The 20868-nt window shown below is 44.0% G+C and overlaps 1 protein-coding gene across 3 annotated transcripts in view; it reads right to left on the bottom strand.

Annotated features, from left to right (window-relative positions):
* Positions 1 to 20219, bottom strand: part of SMKR1 (small lysine rich protein 1) — a 32886-nt gene extending 12667 nt beyond the window's left edge. Inside the window, exons 1-2 of one of the 3 annotated variants that reach the window (XM_069627764.1) lie at positions 19981 to 20219; positions 2670 to 2718 (exon numbers count right to left, since the gene is read on the bottom strand). In XM_069627764.1, the coding sequence (XP_069483865.1) occupies positions 2670 to 2672 (3 nt within the window). In that variant the 5' untranslated portion in view covers positions 2673 to 2718; positions 19981 to 20219. The remainder of the gene's footprint in view (positions 1 to 2669; positions 2719 to 19980) is intronic. The other 2 variants (XM_069627763.1, XM_069627762.1) reach the window with 2 other exon arrangements.
* Between the last annotated feature and the right edge of the window lie 649 nt (positions 20220 to 20868).

Here is a 20868-nt window from a genome sequence, read left to right as displayed (position 1 = left end):
TGTGTATCGAACCTCGGAATTCCTTCTGACAATTCTACTTGTCTTTTCCTCGAATCTGGCAAACCGGAACCGGTCTCCTTACCGGACTGTTTCTTACTCCTGCAGCAACCCGCGGATCCCACCTCCACTGTTCTGGGGATCCATCATCCGCTGCAGTCTCCCGTGGTGTGTCCACGTAACAGCTTACAGCCCATTACTTCAATACCAATCGTGCTGGCTGGAGTCCTAACAGACGGGGATAGCCATCGCTCCCTACTGCTGAACATGCGCTAAAGTCCAGGTGAGCCTTGCCCACTCCTGTTTCTCTTACCCTATGTTCTTTGCTCCTATCTAAAGGATATCAGGACAGTGTTCTTTGTGCTAACCACCTCCTGGATCTTCCACCTTTACTCAAGAGGACCTTGACATTCATAGGGACTATTTCATGTGTGGAACTGCTTGTGTGTTCACCTCTCTGGAAACCTAGTGCACATTGGACGCTATCCTGCTTAGTGCACCACCCCGGCTCTAGTTGCGTGCCGTTGCCGTCCGGGGTACTTCCCTGTACTAACCATCCTGTTTGTTATTTTCTACTATCATTGTTTCCTCTTCCTCTGGTACCATTCCTGCCTCCCCTTGGGTAAGAATATTTAAGGTGTCCAATTTCTTCTGCATTTACTTTAGGAAGGCCTGGGTAACCGTATTTCTTTTGTTCTACTTACCCCTAGCTGGTGGTTATTATGAGAAACATTCCTTTAATCTTCCATCCCTGGGCATTACAGGTAGATAACATCTAGAACAGGGTTTTGTTACCTTCCTTTTTTTGTTGGGTCGTCTAACGTGTTCCTTTCTTTCCTTTACAGCCTTGTCATAGCGCTGTGGGTATCTCCGCTCTTTTGAGCAATCCATCACTCTGTCTGTTACATCAGCAGAGGGTTATATTGCCTAAAAGAGGTCCCCAAGTGGAGGAGGCTCGGTTCTGAGTGTATCCTTGGTTGGAAACACACAGCTTGAGCTGAACTATTATCTGGAGCAGCTCACTCTTATCTGCGGATTCGAGGTCGAGCAACGCCCCGGCCTGTTCAGCTATTGGTGAGTTACAACACTTGTGCGTTTTCTCACCTGATTCCAGTGCATCCAGCCAATTCTCAATCACATAAAACATTAAGAAAGCAGCAAGAATGCCCTGTGGTGGGGTTGATTGAATAGCAACAACCACAACACATCACCTCCCGCCAGGATAACATCCCTAAACAGATAAGCAGCGTATCAGCCGCATTAACTGCCTACAAACAGGCAAACACTCCCAATATACAATTTATTTAATTTATTGCATTTTATTATTTGTTGTGCACTAAAGCCCATGGGCGTCAAAGCGGAATACCAGAGCATCAGAATAGACAGGGGAAAGGCAAAAAAGCAAGACCGAAATTGAAGAGCAGTGCGTACGATTCAGAGCAGGAGATATAAATCAACCACTAAATCAGGGGGTTAACTTACATAAAGAATTCAGAGAATTCTTTTATTTTGCGATAGAGTAAAAATGTTCCCAAATCATAGGAACTAACCAACTTATAGGAGACTGCCGCCTGCTTCAACACGCACAGCTCTACAGACATGTTTGGATCACTGGATTTCTGTTTTTGTTACAAGACAATCAACTCATTATTTCTTTCCATTTATTTCTCTTAATTTCCTTTGGAAACTCTACTGACTGGTATGTTGACATCATTATTATTTTTACAAATATATGCAATTGTTATGCTGACATTGGTGCATTATGTTATTTACGTGCAATTGATTAGACTTGCCCTGAGGAAGGAAATAATTTCCGAAATGCATTGGCTTTAGTCTGTATTACATATGAGTTGCGGCAACCGCTCCCTCACTAAGAAGATATTAGTGACAGCTTTGTTTTTCTTCGGATAAATTACTACTTTAAAAATCAACAGACTCCTTTTTTTATTTTTACTTTTTACTTTTGATACCTGAAAAAGAACTACATTTTCAAACTTTGAAAGATTATTAGCCATTGTCTGGGCCCCATTGAGAGCGGCTATGTGACCTGGTATTCCTACTTGGTCTCTAGCTTTTGTTGTAATTTTAAGTCAGGGTGTCTCCAGACTTGTCACAGCCTGCTCCTTCTGAACTACAGTTTGCATACTTTTACCTTCACATTGACTTTAAGATTTGAAAGACTTCTAACCCGTGGTGCCCACTCACTTCCCTGTTTGGATCACTGGAACCACCAGAGCATTTCCACAGGAAGGAGAGCTGTACTATTATTACTGCCTGACCTAAAGAGGAACTTAAAGTAAAAATGAAAGCTGTGTGAATTACTAGGTGCAAAGAAGTATGGAGAACAAAAAGATACTTTAGAGTTCAAATATATTTATACTCGCACTCACTAAAAAAACATTTTACTTCCAACTTCCAAAATAGGGAATAAAATAGTCCCACTTCAAAAGCTTGTCTGGATACCTGACAGTCTGTGTTGCCTTGGTTCTCATGTCTCTGTTGGCATGTATTTCGCCTGCTATACCGTAGTTTCTCCATAAGCAGCTATTGTGCCTAATCTGTTAACGTGTAATGGGAGTGATTACAAGATCACTTGTTTGGAGTACATCTGATAATATGGGCATTAACAAGCTTAACGTGTATAGTTAGTTGTATAGTTCAGCATACATTACCATGTTCACGTGTTTGGAGATATGTTCATATACGTCCTTAAGTCAAGCCCTGTAAAACAGAAGACGACAGTAGATTGTTCCTAGTGCTCCTGAAAGACATGCAAATCAAACATGCATTCCTGCCTGCTAATTTTGACCACGCACCTATATTCTTTTCATTTGAACCAGGTGTTGAAATGGGAAAAATGAGAGTTATTTTTCTTTACATTTAAAAAAACAAGAACGTTTGCACAGTGCTCTGTACTAATATCACCTCATCTTGAATCTACTGGGTGTCAAATGTCTGTCAAAAGAACGAGGGCCACGTATATCCTGCAAACAAGCTTTGAACAGTTGCTATCTTCTGTTGACATCTGTACAATTGGGAGCAGAACATCAGTTTGAGCGGCATAATCGGGGGAACTGTTGTCCCCAAACCTCTGCTCTTATTCCTCTCTCTGTTTCATTCTGTCATTTCACCAATATGGGCCTTACATTACTGATCATAAACATGACACTATCACAAAACATTCGGAACTTTGTCCGCCCCTATCTGTCCTGTCTTTCAACTAATTCGGTGGTGCCTCAATGCCTTCTCTTTCGAAAGCAGTACTGAAATGAAGTGACCTCTTCTTAACTCTCGCATCAACTCTGTGCCTCTCCACCTCTGCAAATAATCTTGGTGTCAACGTCGCAACGGCCCTTTCATTGATTGGCCACACTGATAGTTACTTGCACACTAGCTGTTGCTACCAACTCCACAATCTCTGTAAAGCCTAATCTTCCTGACCAGCAATTTACAAACTTGCTTTTCCACTATCTAATCCTTCCTTGTTGCTGGGCACCTATTTGATGCATGCATGGCTCACAAGGTAGGACTGGGACAAGAAAATGAACCCATTGACTCCAAGTAAGTCAAGAGACTCGAACCTAGATCCATTATGCAAGCATCTAAGGGGTGATGCCAATTAAAACACCTAGTAATAAAGCGCCTGCTATGGCGCTTCTCTACCCTCCTGCATTGTCCCGTGTTGTATGTTGTGCCTTTAGTTTTTATGTGCGTCCTGATGTCTGCGGGCTTTCGACGAGTTATAAACAAATACATAAATAGAAATTGTATAAACAAGGCACAGTGAGAAAGAGATTTGCCAATGATCACATACTTGTGGCCAAAGGAGGAAGCAGGCATTTGATATCAGGTTTCCTTGTTCATCAGCTTGCACATCAGCTGTCAACTTGAACAGTGTTGTTAAACTTTTCACTAGTGATTTAAGTGGGTTAAAAAAAGGTGCGTGGGGGGTGTCCCTCGTAGCTGCAGTAGCGGCGCCTAGCTTGTGAAAACCTGGCTAAATGCACCCATTTGCCATCTGGTAAATATACTGTGGACCGATTTAAAGAATGCCTAAATTAAGCCCCGCAACACGATTAGGGACACATGTTAGTTCTTAAACAGCAGATATCGATGTAAGGACTTACAGTATTTACCCACATGCCACACAATCTGGCTTCAACTTGCTGAGCCCAGAGAAGAGCATTATGACAACATATGGAAAACATACCAGACGTGATGACAAAGTCCATAACTTCTTTTCATGAGCATGACTGTACAAGTGTGCAAACGTATACTGCCAGCATATATGTACTGGCAATGTACCCTCCCTCTCCCCGGCCCACAACCACAAACGTGCCTCCATTATTTCACAATTCCTTAGCGTGTTGAACACATAAAAATGTTACACTACTACTGTTACTGTGTCGACATTCTATATGTCCAGATGGCATTCTATTTTGGTAATGGAGTAACACACAAAAGAACATCAGATACAAAATTGATTTGCATGTGTACTACCAGCCTGGGTCTTTTCGCTGTCACTGAGCGTGTGGCTTATATAACAAATTAACATCCTCAATTAGGTGAATAGGGCCAACTGTACGATGGTGTCCTGATTATGTTCATCCACATACCTTTATACAACATCTAGAATATTACTGGCCTTTGATTCCTCACACTTCCCTTTCTTTCTGCAAACTAGATGAAGCCGTACAGGGGCAGTTTTGCCCCCACATGAGGACATTACCACCAGAGTGTTACTTCCTACTGCGCTGGGGCTAGCAAGGGCACAATGTTCCTGGCTTTGTGGGCTCCCTTCAAAATGTGTCATTGTGGCTCTTAGAAGGGCCTACACTTCAGTCTGAAAGTAAAAATTAGTTTATATCAGTAATTCATACTATAAAAGGTGCAGTATAAACGATAGACACGTTGAATACAAAAATGAGTTATAGAACGTGCTACAAATCAAAATAGTCAACATGCTACAAATCAACATAGTCAAACAATCATTATCATATTAACATTAGCATGTAAAAACCATTTAAACATACAAATATTCACCTAATGATATCATGTTGGTTCTCCTCCGCATTGCTTTTGCTAAAGAATTTGATACAGCAAAAATAACATCTGTGTTGCAGGCACTTTTTCACAATTCCTCTATTTAAGAGACATGGTTTTACATTTTTACAACGTATGTCATTATACGTAGGACACACAAATAATAAGTGTTGTAAACTTTCAACACCGTGTGGGCAAAATGGACAAGCCAAGGTCTTTGAGTTATTCCAGTGTACTTTGAATGACAAATGTTTAAATAAAGGGATCTTTGATAAGGGTTTGGGATTAGGCGTAGATAATCCTCCAAAATATAATACTGATTAATAGATAAGTAATGAGATCCAAAAATTCAAGCATTTACTAATAGGAATTCCCTTACAATAATTGATGTAAGCTACTTGATGCACTGTCCATAGTTGTGTATTATACTATGTGGATTCACCCAGAGTTCCTCCAAGTTTAAACTTTTTTTATAATTGAACCAGGGTAATACCCATGTCTGAGAATACCCTAAAAGATCTGCTGTAGCTGCTCTATATTTTACAAGGGTATTGCATGACCATAAGCAAGCCCAGTATAACAAGGGCTTCAGACCTATCTGGAGATATATATATATATAAAATATATGCACTGAAAAAACCTTAGTTAAGGGGCAGCTAAATTGCGTACATTTAACGCAGCAAAACCCTTGGAATTCAGCAGATGTGGGAAGTCATTACCAGCTTAGCTCGGCGCGTTCCCGTCGGAAAAGCCCATGAGCACATACATATTATAAGAGGAGGGTTTCACAAGGACATAAAAAAATTGCATTAGGGGGGGCCATCAACGGGACGCCCCGGGTTAAGCTAGTCATGACTTCCAGCATCTGTGGAATTTCGAGGGTTTTATTGCGTTAAATCAGCGTAATTTAAAGGGGAAGTTCGCTCAGAAATGTTATGATGGAATAATGTTGGCCATAATAAAAAAGATATATCCGCATCATTTTAAAAGAAGTTCCTAAATTAAATAAGTTTTAAAATGACCTTTCAAGTCCTACTTTCCAAGGACTTGGAGGCAACCAGTTTCATGTGTTTGAGTTAATGCTGTGCTCTCCCCGCAATAATCGAGCAAAAGACCACTACCGGGAGCTCTTGCTTATTGCTGCCAGCGATCAGAGCACTTTTCATCTCACCTCTATAAAATAACTCTGGCGTGCTGTAATCGAATGATACAAAAAGGCCCTTTCAGCCTGTGGAAGCTGTGCCAGAGATCTAGAGACCCACGCGAGCGTCGCTAAGGAAAATTGAATGGCCTAGAATGTATGACTGCACTGAGCAGATTAATCTTGGTTTGAATTTGTCACTACGGTACGTTTGTAACCATTTATGCCTTTGGAAAGGGCAGCACTTGTACTACTCCATCAGTACAGGGGACATGAAGTAGGCAAAAGAAGAGACTTTCCTGGCGAAGACAAGTTTACATTATTTACATTTTTGTGACAATTAACGGAACGAGAGTGAATAAGCAGATTCATTTCTTTGTGTGCCCTCAGAAATATTTATAGCTGCGGCCACAAAAACATGTTTTCAATTAAGTGAAGTTCCTCACTGATGTTTCAGGTAGGTTGTGCTAAGTCAAAGGCCTAAAACAATCTTAATCATGTGTCAACACTATTCATGCAAAAATGTATCCCCCAATATAATATTTGATTTCAATAAATAAAAATAGGGAAAAGGGTCACATTTTAACTTTCCAGTGGACGGCTGAAATGGGATGTACATCCCTGCTCGATGGATCTCTCATGAAGGTACTGGGAGTGACATCCTCACCCATCAGAGAGGTCACTGCGGTAACCTGAGACAGCAATGCGCTCTCTCTCTGTCTCTCTCTGTCTCTCTCTCTCTCTCTCTCTCTCCCTCCCACCCCATGTGGATTAACATTCTGATAGTGATGTAGGGCGAGCACAGATGACCCACCCTATGCTGAGAGCATTAATATCTCCCACATTGTCTGTGAGCTGTGTGGCGAAATGAGTGTTTACTTAACACATCTCACCCCCTAGAGACGTGTGACACCAGTGCCGGTGTTATGTAATATTTGGTATGCCATCAGGAATTATTACTTTGGCTCCTGTGGCTCTGAAGTTGCACATTCTAAAGGTCACTTTATAGACAACCAGCTAAGCAGCACTGAGGAAAAGAAATGATTCCACCTTGGCCTGGCAGCTCCACCCAGTTGACGTCTCTGCACGGCCAAGTCCACGGTAGGCCACTGCAGACCTAGTTGAACTGCCTGCATGCTGAAAACTGCTCTGCTCTCTGGCAGCAATAAGCAAATAAGCACCCAGTAGGGGGCTTTTGCTTGAATATTGCAGCAAGAGCACAGCATTAACTCAAACACATGAAACTGGTTCTGCTTAGGAAATGGCTGCCTCCAAGTCCTTGGAAAGCAGGACTTGAAGGCTCATTTTGAAAGCTTCCATAGGAACTTATTTTTAAAATAATGCTAACATATCTTTTTTATTATGGCCAACATTTTTCCATCATAATATTTCGGAGAGAACGTCCCCTTTAACTGCACCTTAGCGAGGGTTTTTTCAGTGCATTACAAGGGTTTTGTTATACCATAGTTTTTTTTACAGGTCACTCGCCAGCCATGGCCAAAGCCAAAAACTTGTGCACTGTACATGTGGACCCACTAGGTGCCCACGGCGTTCGGCACTCTCAAGGACTACCTCAGTATTCAGGCAATTCACACTTTCATCTCCAAATGTTACATATACAACTCCTTTCTCATTATTTTCTAAAATTATAACCTACACATTGTCCTGTGTCTCCACTATGTCTTCGACAGTATACTCATGTTGCCACAAGCCTTTGTCAAGCAGGTTTTTACGAAACCTATTTGGATAATCTTCAGAAAACGGTCCTTGTTTGAATTTGTGGGACTATGCATTTATGTGGAATGCGCTATGCTGTCTACTTCAGTCGTGCAACATTGCTCCCATCAGGACATTATTTCCACGTGCAATACTTACTGTCTGTCTTGGGAGGATCTACGCCACCAGTACCTTACAAGCTTCCAGTGTCCATGATTAGCAAAACCTAATCTTCCGTTGCTGTGTAATTTGGTCGTAGGACGGTCCACCCCCTCTGCCCTTGGAGTGTTTCTTGGTCTGCTGATATGTGTCCCTCAATCATCGCCACTTGTTCTACCATTGCTTCCGCATTTCCTCGATGCTCGTTCTGGTGCTTGACACATCATTTACATTTTTAGCTGTATTCCCCAGGATCCTAGCGTTTATCCCTAAAGGAGAGTGGTGTGCATGTGCCCCAAAATGTGCTTCATCATAGGTAGTCGACAAGTGTGTTTACCAAACTTTCTGAAAGTGCAGGCTTCCTTTTACGTACCGTTCGGGAGAAGCCACAGCACATTTAGTTGTGATCCAGTTCAGTTTTCTGTTCAATGTTTCTGTTTTCGGTCCAGTGTTAGGCCTCTGCAGTGTTTCAACATTGTAACATTTACTTTCCAATTATAGCATCCCAATGGGGGTGGTGGGGGCTTGTCTGGGACAGTAAAGCACTACCTTCTTGACCCCCTGGTACAGTGATCCCGAATGTGTAGCTAGCAAGCAACATGTTGATCTCCTGGCCCTAAAATGTTGTTCACCAGTTGCTCTGCGCCAGGGTGTAGAGGTCAAGAAGGAGGAACTGCTGGGATGAGACATCAATGACAGTGTACCCTGAGCCATGATTGTGTGGGACGGCTAGCCAATCAGCCTGCTCTGGCTCACAGGCATGACATACTATTAGTTATCAAGGCATTAGCTCTGTGGGCATCAATGGAGTGGGATGAGCACTGGAGAAGGTCAGATGGGTGCAGAGAGCATGGTAGGTGGCTGTTGAAATAAATTCCTGAGGGCTTCAGGTGAGATCGTCCCCAGGGATTGAAGAGAACCTGAAGCCGGCCTGGTCATCCATGTGAATACCATGGTGCTGCTGATGTAATTAGAAGTAAAATCACGCATGGGAAATGCTAACAGTTTGGGCTTTTGTTTAGACATAGGAAAGGTACTTGCCAGGCACAACCATAGTGGCATTAACTGGCCTTTGATGGTAGCAAGTGCAAAAGGGTGTGAGTATCTGGGCATCTAATAGGCATCTAATAGCAGTGCCTGGCAAATGCCTAATACGTATACACAAACCAAACTAATGGCTTTGCCAATTCTTGTTCTAACAGGACTTCAGTGAAGGACTTGCAGAGAGCTTATAAATCGAGTTGCTGAAGGCAGACCTGGTAAGACATTTTTATTACAGCAGTAGTGGGTTTACAACTCCAATTAAGTAATTAACTCTCAGAAGATAGGCTTCAAAAACACTGCAAGGCATTTTCGAGTGCAACGTTTGATGGTAAGGCTTGAATAAAGCGAGCTCAAAGAGTTTCCCATGAGACAGTGGGCATCATTACGAGTATGGAGGTAGCCATGCCGCTTTTAGCGGCATGGCTACCCCCATACCGGGTACCGGGTCTGGGTTCCAAGAATGAGGAATTACCGGGCCATTCTGACCTTGGAGGGCGCCGTAATTCCCTTTCCTGGGACCCATACCCGGTACATCCCCATTCCCATTGAGCCCCGATAGGTCTCAATGGGAATGGGCAGGATGCTAACAACGGGCCCGTTAATGACGGGCCTGTTGTTAGCATCCTGGTCTGCTAGCGGGTCCCGCTAAGGACGCCTGGTTTTACCAGACGTCCTTAGCGGAACCCGCGAGCAGACCTCGTAATGAGGCGGTAGAGGGTTAACGGCACCGGCAGCTCTACCGGCGCTGTTAACCCTCTACCGCCTTCCTCGTAATGAGGCCCAGTGTTTTGGGCGGGGAGGGGCAGGGACTGGGTGGGAATGGTCATAGGGATTAACATGGCGATGCAAGGTCAATGGGTGGACACATAACCAAACAACACTTTCAGGCTGTGTGTCCCTCCTTATATGCCATCCCTCCCTATCTGTACTCTAGTCTTGGGAGGATAGCTCAGGGGCAACATGCTCGCCTTGGAAGCAAGACGACACGGAGCACCACAGGTTCGATCCCCGGGTCCGTGCTTAGGAATCTCTGGGTATTAAGAGCGTTGTATCATATAATAATGCCATTTTTTGGGGTTTTAGGTATTTCAAGCGACACACCGAATAGCCCAGCCTCATGATTCCCCACTGAGCCCCCTTTTATCGTGAAAGCTGTAGTCTTGAGCACTCTTCAATTTCTGTGCCACTTGGAGCTCCAGCACAGTATGAAGTGCAACTCTGCCTAGATCAAGTACACAATCCGTGCAGAAACTGTTGTAGCCAACTGGGGCACCTGATGCTCTCAGGTAGAGCGTAAGAGGGCTAGCCACAGAAGCTTGGCAAATGAAAAGTAGGAAAATAAGTGACTTGAATGCCCAACTATCAACAAAGTTCCAGTAAACTTCATTTTACATGTAGGATTTGTTGAAATAACACAATTTCTTTGTCCAAAATGTTCCACACTAATTGCATTATCTTTGAGAAGAAATGTTAATTTTCTAATTATTTGCCCAGCAGGAAATTGCATTAATGGAAGACATAATCAAACCAGACGCCCATGGTTGTGTTTCAGGTAACATTTGTCAACTTCTGAGCCTTTGTACAGCTTGTACCTGTGTATTAGACAAATGAGTGGCATGCATGCCCAACATTCATTTCTTAAACAATTTGCCTATGCCACTACTTTGGGGGTTTGTGGTTCCCATGTATAATATTTGTCACAAATGTTACATGCTTCTTGTTTTGCAATGTCCTGGTGGAAAACTTTCATATGGTATGATACTTTTCTTATATGGCATGTGACTAATGGCCAATTAAGGTGATGAGCTACAAAAGGCGCACAATTGAATAATTGACAAAGCTGACTATTGAATTTCACTTAAGTTACTGAAAATAATTTCTAAGTAGCAAAATAATAATTTTTGCTTTAATATAACATTTCTTGACTGATTCTTCCAGCTTCTAAATGCAGTACGTACAGATTTTCTTATTATTGCACAATGTAGTGTATTCAACTTATCGACCTCGAAAGATGAATGGCTAAGTCGGCTTTGCCACAGGTTTGAACTTGCGAAATGCAGGCTGACCGCATGTCAAGGGTGCACTTAACTCATGAGGCTTACCCTATGACCATATAATGCTCAAAATATCAAGGAAAACCCCCACGCCCTTCTGAAAAGGAGTCTTCCAATGGTCCAAGTTGTGATCAATGCTCCTGGTCTACTAATGTGCTAAAAAACGCACCACTTACAACTGTATGTCTCAGAAGAATCCCCCAGGGAAAGAGTACCTACGTCCATTAGAAATGTATTAAATATTCCTAATAGCTTGTCATCAATGGAACAGGCCTTGTTTGCTTTAAAAAGCACTATTTGCCACTACATTTTGAAAGAATTCTTAGGGGTAATCTCCTCCCCAAAACGCCTGTTAGCAGTTACCTTTAAATTCTACCATATTGTGTCCAGTGTTCATTGTCATACGTTCCTAAAAGTACTAAATAAATGCACAATTTGTCATTAAAGATCAAGACAATCCCTTACAGGGGGGACCCCAAAATAACTTTTTACATTTCGGTTTACACCCGCCAACCTATGAGTGATGTTAGTGTTCAAATGTGCTTAAAATACATTTGCCATATAATGTCCCGAAAGTTTCTGGGGTGATAACTCTGAGGATCATGTATTATTTTTTATGTCCTGGAATATTTTTGAACAATTTTGCTCAACTTGTGTGTCTAAAAATGCCCAATTGCCACTTCATGTATCTATTTACATACCAACTTAATGTCAAATAATGTTAGGGGCATTGCAAATTGCCTAGACTAGATTTGCAAATGAATGAGAGTACTATTAATTACTGATCATTAACGTGTTCCATTAGCAGTATTGAGCTTATAACAGTTATGATTTGTGTTGCAATCATTTTACCACCAACTGAATGCTGATACATTACATCAAAGCATGGTAGTTGCTCACCATTCCATCTCACACGCCCATTTTACTAACTGCTAACAAAAGGTTGGGAATCTCTGCCCCAGTGAATGCTACATCTACACAAACACCTTTGTTGAAGTGCACGTTCTCCCGCACGCACACATTTGTACTTACTCCCTGGCTATCGAAAGTACATTTGCAGTGTCAGTAACACTTTTGGTAATTATTGAATCTGCACTAAGAAAATATTGCTGACATTGACAATGCACCACTGAAAACTCTGAGTACACTTCATGATTGATTTTACCGCAGAATACAGATAACGTTGGCAAGAAAATTGATAATTGCAAACATATGGATTAGCGGCCACAATGCTACTTTTAACACATTTTTGAAAATTTCACAGATTTTCTGCCATGTCCTCGCGCCCAGTTGTCCATTCGGACATCAAAATCGATGAGCTGCAAAAAAGGTCCTGAACAGAGACGATGACCTACAAATACTTTAAGGCCAATTACAGCACCTTTAGCAACAACCTCAGTATTGGGCCCTCAATTTGCAGGTTAGGTGTATTTTCTTGAACCCAAGTTAGCTTGAGTCCCAAGGATAAGACAGAGAACAACATTATAAAAGAGTGAAGGGAAATTGTGAAGAAGTATAAGGGAATAAGGAGTGTGAATTCCATGGATAAAAGAGATTCATTGAGATACTGTCGTATCCTGGTTTCCTGGATTACCCGTTTGGGTTTGCAATAAAATTATGACTTTCCTAGTTTTAGTGACTGGGAAATCTAGGTATTATGATGTGAAAATCATCATATTTAATGCTAAATTGTTTTGTAAAACGAAAATATTGTTCCAGCTTATGATATGTAGAAAGTGTGTTCGTTTTTTGTAAAACATTTTTTTTAAAACAGTCCATGATCTGTGATTTCTTAGGCCGTCTATATGTAGCTTGTCAGTATGAGCAGAATGAGTTCCTGCTGATGGAGTTATATCCACAATCAGGTTTATGTTTTTAGCCAAAAACGTATATGCAGATGTGTTTTAATTTAAAGTTGGGGTGGAGAGGGTGCAGGGGGAGTATAATTTCCAAAATACGGGATTCTTAGATACAGGAAAACAACTCAAAGTTCACAGCTGAAGAAAAGTAAAGTCAGATTTTTGAAAACATTATACACCTTTGTATATTTGATTCATTTTATATTTCCCAGTCACTAAAGCTAGGAAAATGGTTCCCGTCAACAACACATCGGAGAGTTACCACCTGTCAGCCTTTTGACTAAGCGTTGGCAACCTAGCCATTATCAAATCAATGTATAAAACGGCCACAATATTTGAACTGTTACATTTTTTTGGTGTATGTTCTAGGGCATGGTCAAACAGAGTGACTGGGTTGAAGTGTAGTGAGCACCAAATTCTGCAGATCAAAGCAGAGGTAGTGGTTATTTAAATTGCCATGCATCGTCACCCTCTTTTTGGCTATAAGTATCACAGCCAAAGGCTATTTTTTTAAAAACTGTATTAACATTCTTTATATCATCTGAACATTATGTAACATAGAGAGGCTGATGTTGGTCAAAATTGTAATTTGACGGTGGGGAGCTGTTACGTTTGCACTGCAACGTAAATGGCTTCCCGCCGCCAAACTTTCGTCATTTCCACTGCAGGGTGCAAAATGTAAAGGGCAAAAGGCAGTGTTCCCAACTGAAATTAAACCTATGTCTGGGAGGGTTTAATTATAAACGCTGTTGCATAAAGCTGGCAGAACCCTTAAGGATCAATCACTTTACACCACTGACAAACATGAGCCCCAGAGAGAGCCAACGGCTCATAATGATCTAAAGGCACATAAACCATGACCAGACGTTGTTCAAAGATACTGAGTCATCGCCCATGCTTGGGCCTCATTAGTGTGAGGTAGTTGATATGCTTTGAGATTAAGCCCTGTGGGTAGCTAGTACCAAACCATTTTTATGGTTATGGCAAGTTAACAAATGTGAAAACACATTCAATGGAACGTAACCCTTGGACAATTTACATGCCACACTGCAGGAAAATGCATATTTACGTTCTGCGGTTCCGATGTCATAACAGTTATAATGCTAAACCAGAACCACTACATTATATTTAGCTTTGTACAGGGATGTTTGATGGTAGACAGATAGCGCGAGAAGCACTGTTAGGAAAGAAGTAAGGATTTCGAGGAGTTGCACACCAACATCAGTATTTGTGTTATTTATTACCGCACCGCGGGAGGGAAGGGCAGACAAAACCTGTACACAAAGGTGATCAACTCTCCAGCATTCTAATGGAAACTTAAATGGGCAGGTTCTTCAGAAAACCCTGCCAGTTCATGCATTTCCACAGACCTAAACATCCAATTGCAGTACTGTGGTATTCAGAATTTTAAAAAGAACATCAAAAATATGCCCGCTAATCTGATTAGAGCAGATGGGCACTGGTTTATCCATCAGTATCATCAAACAGAAGACTGGAAATGCCACCCCACTAAACCTTCAGCAAAATGTATTTATTACATTTGAGTAACATTAAATTGAGTAATAATAACAGCTGTTATTACAATGCTTAGATGCAGGAGGAATCCGGCACGAAACACTACATAAAAATATGATATTATATTGCAATTAACGTACTAACACTACCATGAAACACTACATAAAGATATGATATTATATTACAATTCACGTACTACCATTTCACCAAAATATGCCACTGGGAAAAAACAGTCCTCGCTCCTGCTGTGGAACAATTGTACTCTAATGATACATCTACCCTTTTAGTTCTTATACACTCTTATCTTCAAAATGTGATGTCACCTACTCTTCTGTGAAAACTGTCCTGCCCCATCACACCCGAAATGGTATTCTTTTGCCAGTCCATTCAAAAACGGCACCTCTACGTCCTCTAAAATAGTACTTACTATAAAAGTAGGGGGGTGAGAAGGGTGGCTGCCACTTCGCTAACATCCTGTCACCTAATGTTTTTTTCCTGTCAACTCCTCTAAAATGTATGAAAAACATCTCCTAAAATGCCCAGTTCACTGTACCTCAAATGCCACTAATATCTCACTGAAATGTTTCTGAAACATCCCCTATAATGTCCATCTACATGTGTCTGCATCCTTTGGTAGGTCAAATGTTTTGAACTACAGCTCCCATCAGTCCTAAACAGCGTAGACTAAAAGAGGAATCATGGGAATTGTAGTCCAGAAATCTGGAGAGCTGCAGGTTTCAGATGTCTACTCTAACATCTTCTTAAACATTTCACCTTCTCTGAAACGTCTATCTCACCAATCTTAACATGACCATGAACTGCACGGCTGATAATGCTAGGATTACTTACTGCTAATCTTCGTTACTCATAGTCCTACTCTTCCTTGTCACAGTACTTACCTTTGAGACCCCGCCTTCGCTCCAGGAACCCTTCTTGACTTTCTTTTCTTGTAATGTATAATACTACCTCCTTACCCAGAAACCCCAGTTCCAAATAACCAAGCCAGAGAATGGGACCCTCCCTACAGGGAGGGAGAGAAGGGTCGCCAGTACTGTGACGACGAAGAGTAGGACTGGGAGTAATGAAGATTACCAGCAAGTAGTCATAGCATTACCGCCATGTCCCTCTTCCTCGTCCCAGTACTTAACTCTGAGGTATACCAAAGCATAGCCAACGGGGAGAGGCCCCAGTGAGATGCAGAGAGACAGAAGTGCTGCAATACAAAACACTTTATTCCCCCAGAAATCACATGCCAACAGACAAAACCCCAACTACAAAGGAGCCATCCCTGGGGTGAGAAACGTTCAGCTTGTAATGGTTGATAACTACTCTGGCCCGCCCAGGTAGCAGAAACTCCCCTTGGGCATCCGCCCAGGAAGCCGACATCCCCCTTGTGGAACGGCCCTGGACATGTTCAGGCACAGCAAACCAGCAGAGACATAAGCCATGGAGATGACAGTCCAGATTCAATGTCTGATGGAAATCACAAAGCCTTCCGCCCCGCCCCAGCCATGCCAAACATAACAAGCATGCTATCAGAAAGACGGTACAGCTCCATCTGAAAAAGGTATTGTAGAACAGCCCGCCAAGCTACCTCGTCAGGCGTCTGGCGATCCTGAAATAAAGCCAGAAGAACCAGATCTTGGGGCATGTGAAAACAAGTCAATACCTTTGAGAGAAACGTGGGGTCACAGCGCAAAACAATGGAATCAGGGAGCACCCACAGAAAAGGAAATCAGCACAACAAAGCCCCCACTTTCCTCAGATGCCGGGCAAATGTGATAGCAATAAGAAAGGCCATCTTGAGAGTTTGGAGCCGGATGTCTATGTCCGAAAGGGGTTCAAAAGGCAACCCTGAAGGAACTGCAAGACCAGAGGAAGATCCCACAGAGCAAGACCCTTATAGGCATAGGGACGAAAAGCAGTCAGATCCCTAAGGAATTTCCCCACCAAAGCACCCCCCTCCATGCGGCCCTCAGAGTCCTCCTTAAGGATCTAAATGGAGGCCCACTGGGAGCTAAGTGAGGGAACCGCCAGCCCCTTGTCGAACCCCTCCTGGAGAATTTGGAGAACAGAAGGCAACCCACACTGAAGGGGGAGGACTGCAGACCACACACTACAATCCAGAAAATGCCCCCAGTGTCTGTCATAGGTCTTCAAGGTAGAAGGGTGCCTAGCCCGAAGGACAGAATCAACCACTGGACCCTGAGAAGTCAACCAAAGAGCGTACAAAATCCAAACTACCCATTGAATTTGCCGGTCCTCGTACACCAGACCGGCCTGCAGAGGGCAAGGCTGCTTCGGAATCAAACACGGTTGATGACACTGGAGCTCCAGAAGGGAAGGGAACCAACCCTGATGAGGCCAAAAAGGAGCTGCCAAGAGAACCGTCACCCGCATCCCCTGATCCGCTGCACCACCCGGGAAAGAAGAGGAAGAGGAGGAAAGGCACAGAGGAGGCCCCAAGGCCACTCCAGATTCAGGGCACGGGCACCCCTGCTCCCAGGTCCCCACTGTCGGAAACCGGGAGCAGAAAAGGAGAACCTTCGCTGAGGCCTGTGAGGCAAAGAGATCCAGAGACGGACACCCAAACCTGCTGAAGTTCTCTGCAAAGACCCTGCCCAGTAGAACTAGATCCAGGGATGTGGGGAAATGCTGGCTGAGGCGATCCGCCTGAATGTTGCTCACCCCTCTGATATGCGAATCCTCCAGAGACACCAGATGTTCCCCCCACCCTGCCTGTCCCATGGCAGCTAACTGAGCCAGGTTGGCATTCAGGGAGCAACCAGAGCCCCCTTACCAGTTGGCATAAGCCAAGGCTGTCGTGTTGTCAGTCCTGACCACCACCGCCTGGCTCTAAAAGGAATCCCCGAAAAAAACAACAGTGCCCCGGTAAATGGCACACAATTTCATCCAGATGAATGTGCAACAAATACCACAATCCCCGAGCCAAACAGGCACCTAGAGTGGAACCCCACCCCCACCCGCTGCCATCAGTTGTAAGAGTGGTCCTTATGGGTCGAACCAGGGCCACCCCCGCCCGGAGATTGCGGTCCTGCAACCCCCACAACAGATCCGCCTTCAGTGTCTGAGAGACCGGGGCTGAGGCTTTGTATGCCCGAGAAGCCAGGAGCCAGTGGGCCAAAAAGTAGGAAACTAGGGGACGCAGATGGAGGCGGGCGCAGAGGACCAGAAAAACACAAGAGGCCATGTGCTCCTGCAGAGTGAGCAACAGGTGAGCTGGAACCTTCAGTCGCCGGAGTACCCTGACGAGAACAGAACAAAGATGCCAGACCCTCTCAAGAGGCAAGAAGACCTTCCCCACCCTGGTGCACAACTGGGCACCAATGAAAACCAGATCATAGAAGGGCCTGAGGTGGGACAGTTGCCAGTTGATCAGAAACCCCCAGTCTTGCAGAGCCCAGCAGACCAGACGTAGATGCGCCAGCACCATACCTCGCTGGGGCGTCTTGACTAGATAGGGGAAAAGCTGAATACCCTGCAGGTGGTGATGAGCCACCAGGGGAGCCGCCAATTTGGTAAACACCCTTGGGTGCAGACAACCCAACAGGGAGGACCTAGAACAGAAAATGCTGATTCCCTGCGTCAAAACGGAAGAAGTGGACCTAGGAGGGGAGCAGCACATGTAATAAGCGTTGTGGAGATCCAGGGACGCTAACCAATCCCCTTTCTGAACCAGAAGAAGAATGTTCTGTAGAGTCTCCATCATGAACCTTTCCTTCTTCACAAAATAGTTCAGGCTCTTGGGATCGAGGATGAGGAGGTACTTCCCAGATGGATTCAGAACCATAAAAACCCTGGAGCAAAACCCCCGGACTCGTCGGGCCTGAGGAACTGGCACGATAAGAGTTCTTCAGCAGTAACTCCGAAAGGGCTGCAGACATCGCCGACTTCTTGGGCCGAGTGCGAGGAAGAAAAAAGGTAAGACGTTAATACATCGCCAGGCTTTTTTTTCCACTGATTTTTTTGCCGAATATTTTTGGCTGAAAAACTCATTGAAAAATATGGGGGATGGATTTGTAAGGGGATATTAGTCTGGAGGATGAGGAAAGGCAAGACCTGCATGAAACTCTGGAATGCCAAAAGGAGAGCACCCCAGAACAGTGAAGTACAGGTTAGTGACCTGGTTAAAATAAAGTTGTTGCATAAGGACCGTGTGACAGAGTCCAGGTTCAGCAGACCCATCAGAGTGTGTCAAAGAGAGACCAACCATGTGTGCACTCAGGATGGGAGAACATGGAACTTGGAACGGATAGCACTATTTGAAAGGAGGACCAAAGAATCCCATGACCCATTGAGTAGAAAGCAAGAGAATCAGGAGAAGGAGACAGAGGTCGACAAGTCGATCAGCGAGGTGCAGCAATTCCCAGGAAGTGTGGATTCAGAGAACCTCAATGAGCAAGAAGAGACCGTCAGACAGGAGGTATGTAGAGACTGAATATCGTGAGAGTTCGGAAGCATAACCTCTCGCAAGACTGATCAAGCGAGCTACACAGCTGGAGGAAAGAGGCATTCAGAGTGCGTGACACACCGCAGCCATGTCGCTCCTCCTGTGAGACCACCACTACATCCCTGAACTCTCCCCATCAATTGTATGTACATCCTCCACCATTTGTATAAAGTTGGGCTTGGTATACCACAGTGAAGCAACTGTGGGTGTGTGTATTTGGTTGGCACAATAAAAACATAATTCCAAACCCAAAGCTTGTGTGTGATTTATTGAGGCCCACAACATCAAAAGAAAAGAAAGTGAAGGGTTCCTGGAGCAAAGGCGGGGCCTCAGAGTTAAGTACTGGGACAAGGAGTTAATGTTAACAGTATTTGTACCACGCACTGTCACCACCGTTGTAGTCCCCAGGCGCTCTGGTGTATCTGAAAAGGAGGGTGTGAAAAAAGTGGAGGTTCGGGGAGGGTTAGTAAGGTATAGTGGGAATAGGAAAGTGAGAGTTGTGATGTCCTGTTGGCAGCTTCAGTTCGGTTTGCACCGTTCGCTGAGCTTAAGTGCGGTTTTCGGGTTGGTGCGAATTCCCTTGTGCTGTTGTGCCTGGTTATGTGTTGTTGCCATGTGGTGAAGTACGTGCAGATTGCTTTGCAGAAGTGGTTGTGTGAGTTTCTGTATGAGAAATGTATGTGGAAAGTTGAGGTCAGTGTCTTTGTGCAGGCTCCCTCACGATCAAGGGCTTACACATATTAATGGTAGGATTGGGGGGCAATTCTGCCCTAAGGGTGAAAATCAAACGTTACCACCCCATGTCCATGTTGGGTTCTCCCCAAATTAATTCCTCGGCCTCCTCTCCTAAAATATCACTTCCATGTCGCATACAATGACCATCACGTTGTCCAAAACCCTCCTTGACCTAACAAAACGTCTACAGCATTTACATTCCTAGCAAATCCTTAGTGTTTCCGTCACCTGTCCTAAAATGCTCACCACGTCTCTTCTATGTTTTCACAATTGGCCCAAAATTGCCCATCACACAGCCCGTACTTCTAGCACCAATCTCAGTGGGTACCTGACCTGTCGTGACCCGAGCGTATAGCCCACTTCCCGGCATGCAAGCAGCTTCTCTACACCGTTCTGTGAGCCAGTCTGAAACTACAACTCCTCTGCCAGCAGAGAGAAGGGATGGCAGGCACGCAGCCCGCTCTGTGTGCGTACGTTGCCATGGTGATGGCGTGGCGGCATTGTCATACATAGAAAGCTAGAGGTCAAGAAAGAGAAGAAGGACTGCGGGAACAGGCAATCAGAGCTGCTAACTCGGTCTTCCAGAGAGAGAGGATTTAGCATGCGAAATCTCAAGCAAGCAAAGTCTGGTGCGCCTGTTCCCCCGAGCCACCCCAGGAAGCGGGTGAGAATGAATTGGGATTCATTGGGCCATCAAGTCACCGAGATTGATTCCGCGGGATCGTAAATTCGATATGTCCTCAAAATTATACTTCCAGCAAGAGACACAATTACTCTGCACGTCACTGGAATATGTGAAACCAACCAATCAACATCTATTTCAAATCGATTAAAACAAGCATTGCCAATGCCAACAGTTTGAGATGTTCTGTAGACATGGCAAAGGCACTTGCCAGGCACTGCCGTAGTGGTATTAACTGGCCATTGATGGTGCAGGTACAAAATGGTACCTGCGCATCTAATAGCAGTGCCTGGCAAATGCCTACTACTTATACACAAGCCAAAGCAATTGGCTTTGCCAATGCTTGTTTTTAAAGAGGATTCCAGTGAAGTCCAGGCATTGGGTTGATTATTCGAGTGGTTTTATTACACCAGTAGCAGCGTTACAACTGCAGTTAAGTCTTTAACTCTCAG

Source organism: Ambystoma mexicanum, chromosome 12 (assembly GCF_040938575.1).
Source record: "Ambystoma mexicanum isolate Mex_15411 chromosome 12, UKY_AmexF1_1, whole genome shotgun sequence".
NCBI classification, from domain to species: Eukaryota; Metazoa; Chordata; class Amphibia; order Caudata; family Ambystomatidae; genus Ambystoma; species Ambystoma mexicanum.
Note: the sequence above shows the minus strand (reverse complement) of the source record. Positions and strands in the feature narration are given on the sequence as shown.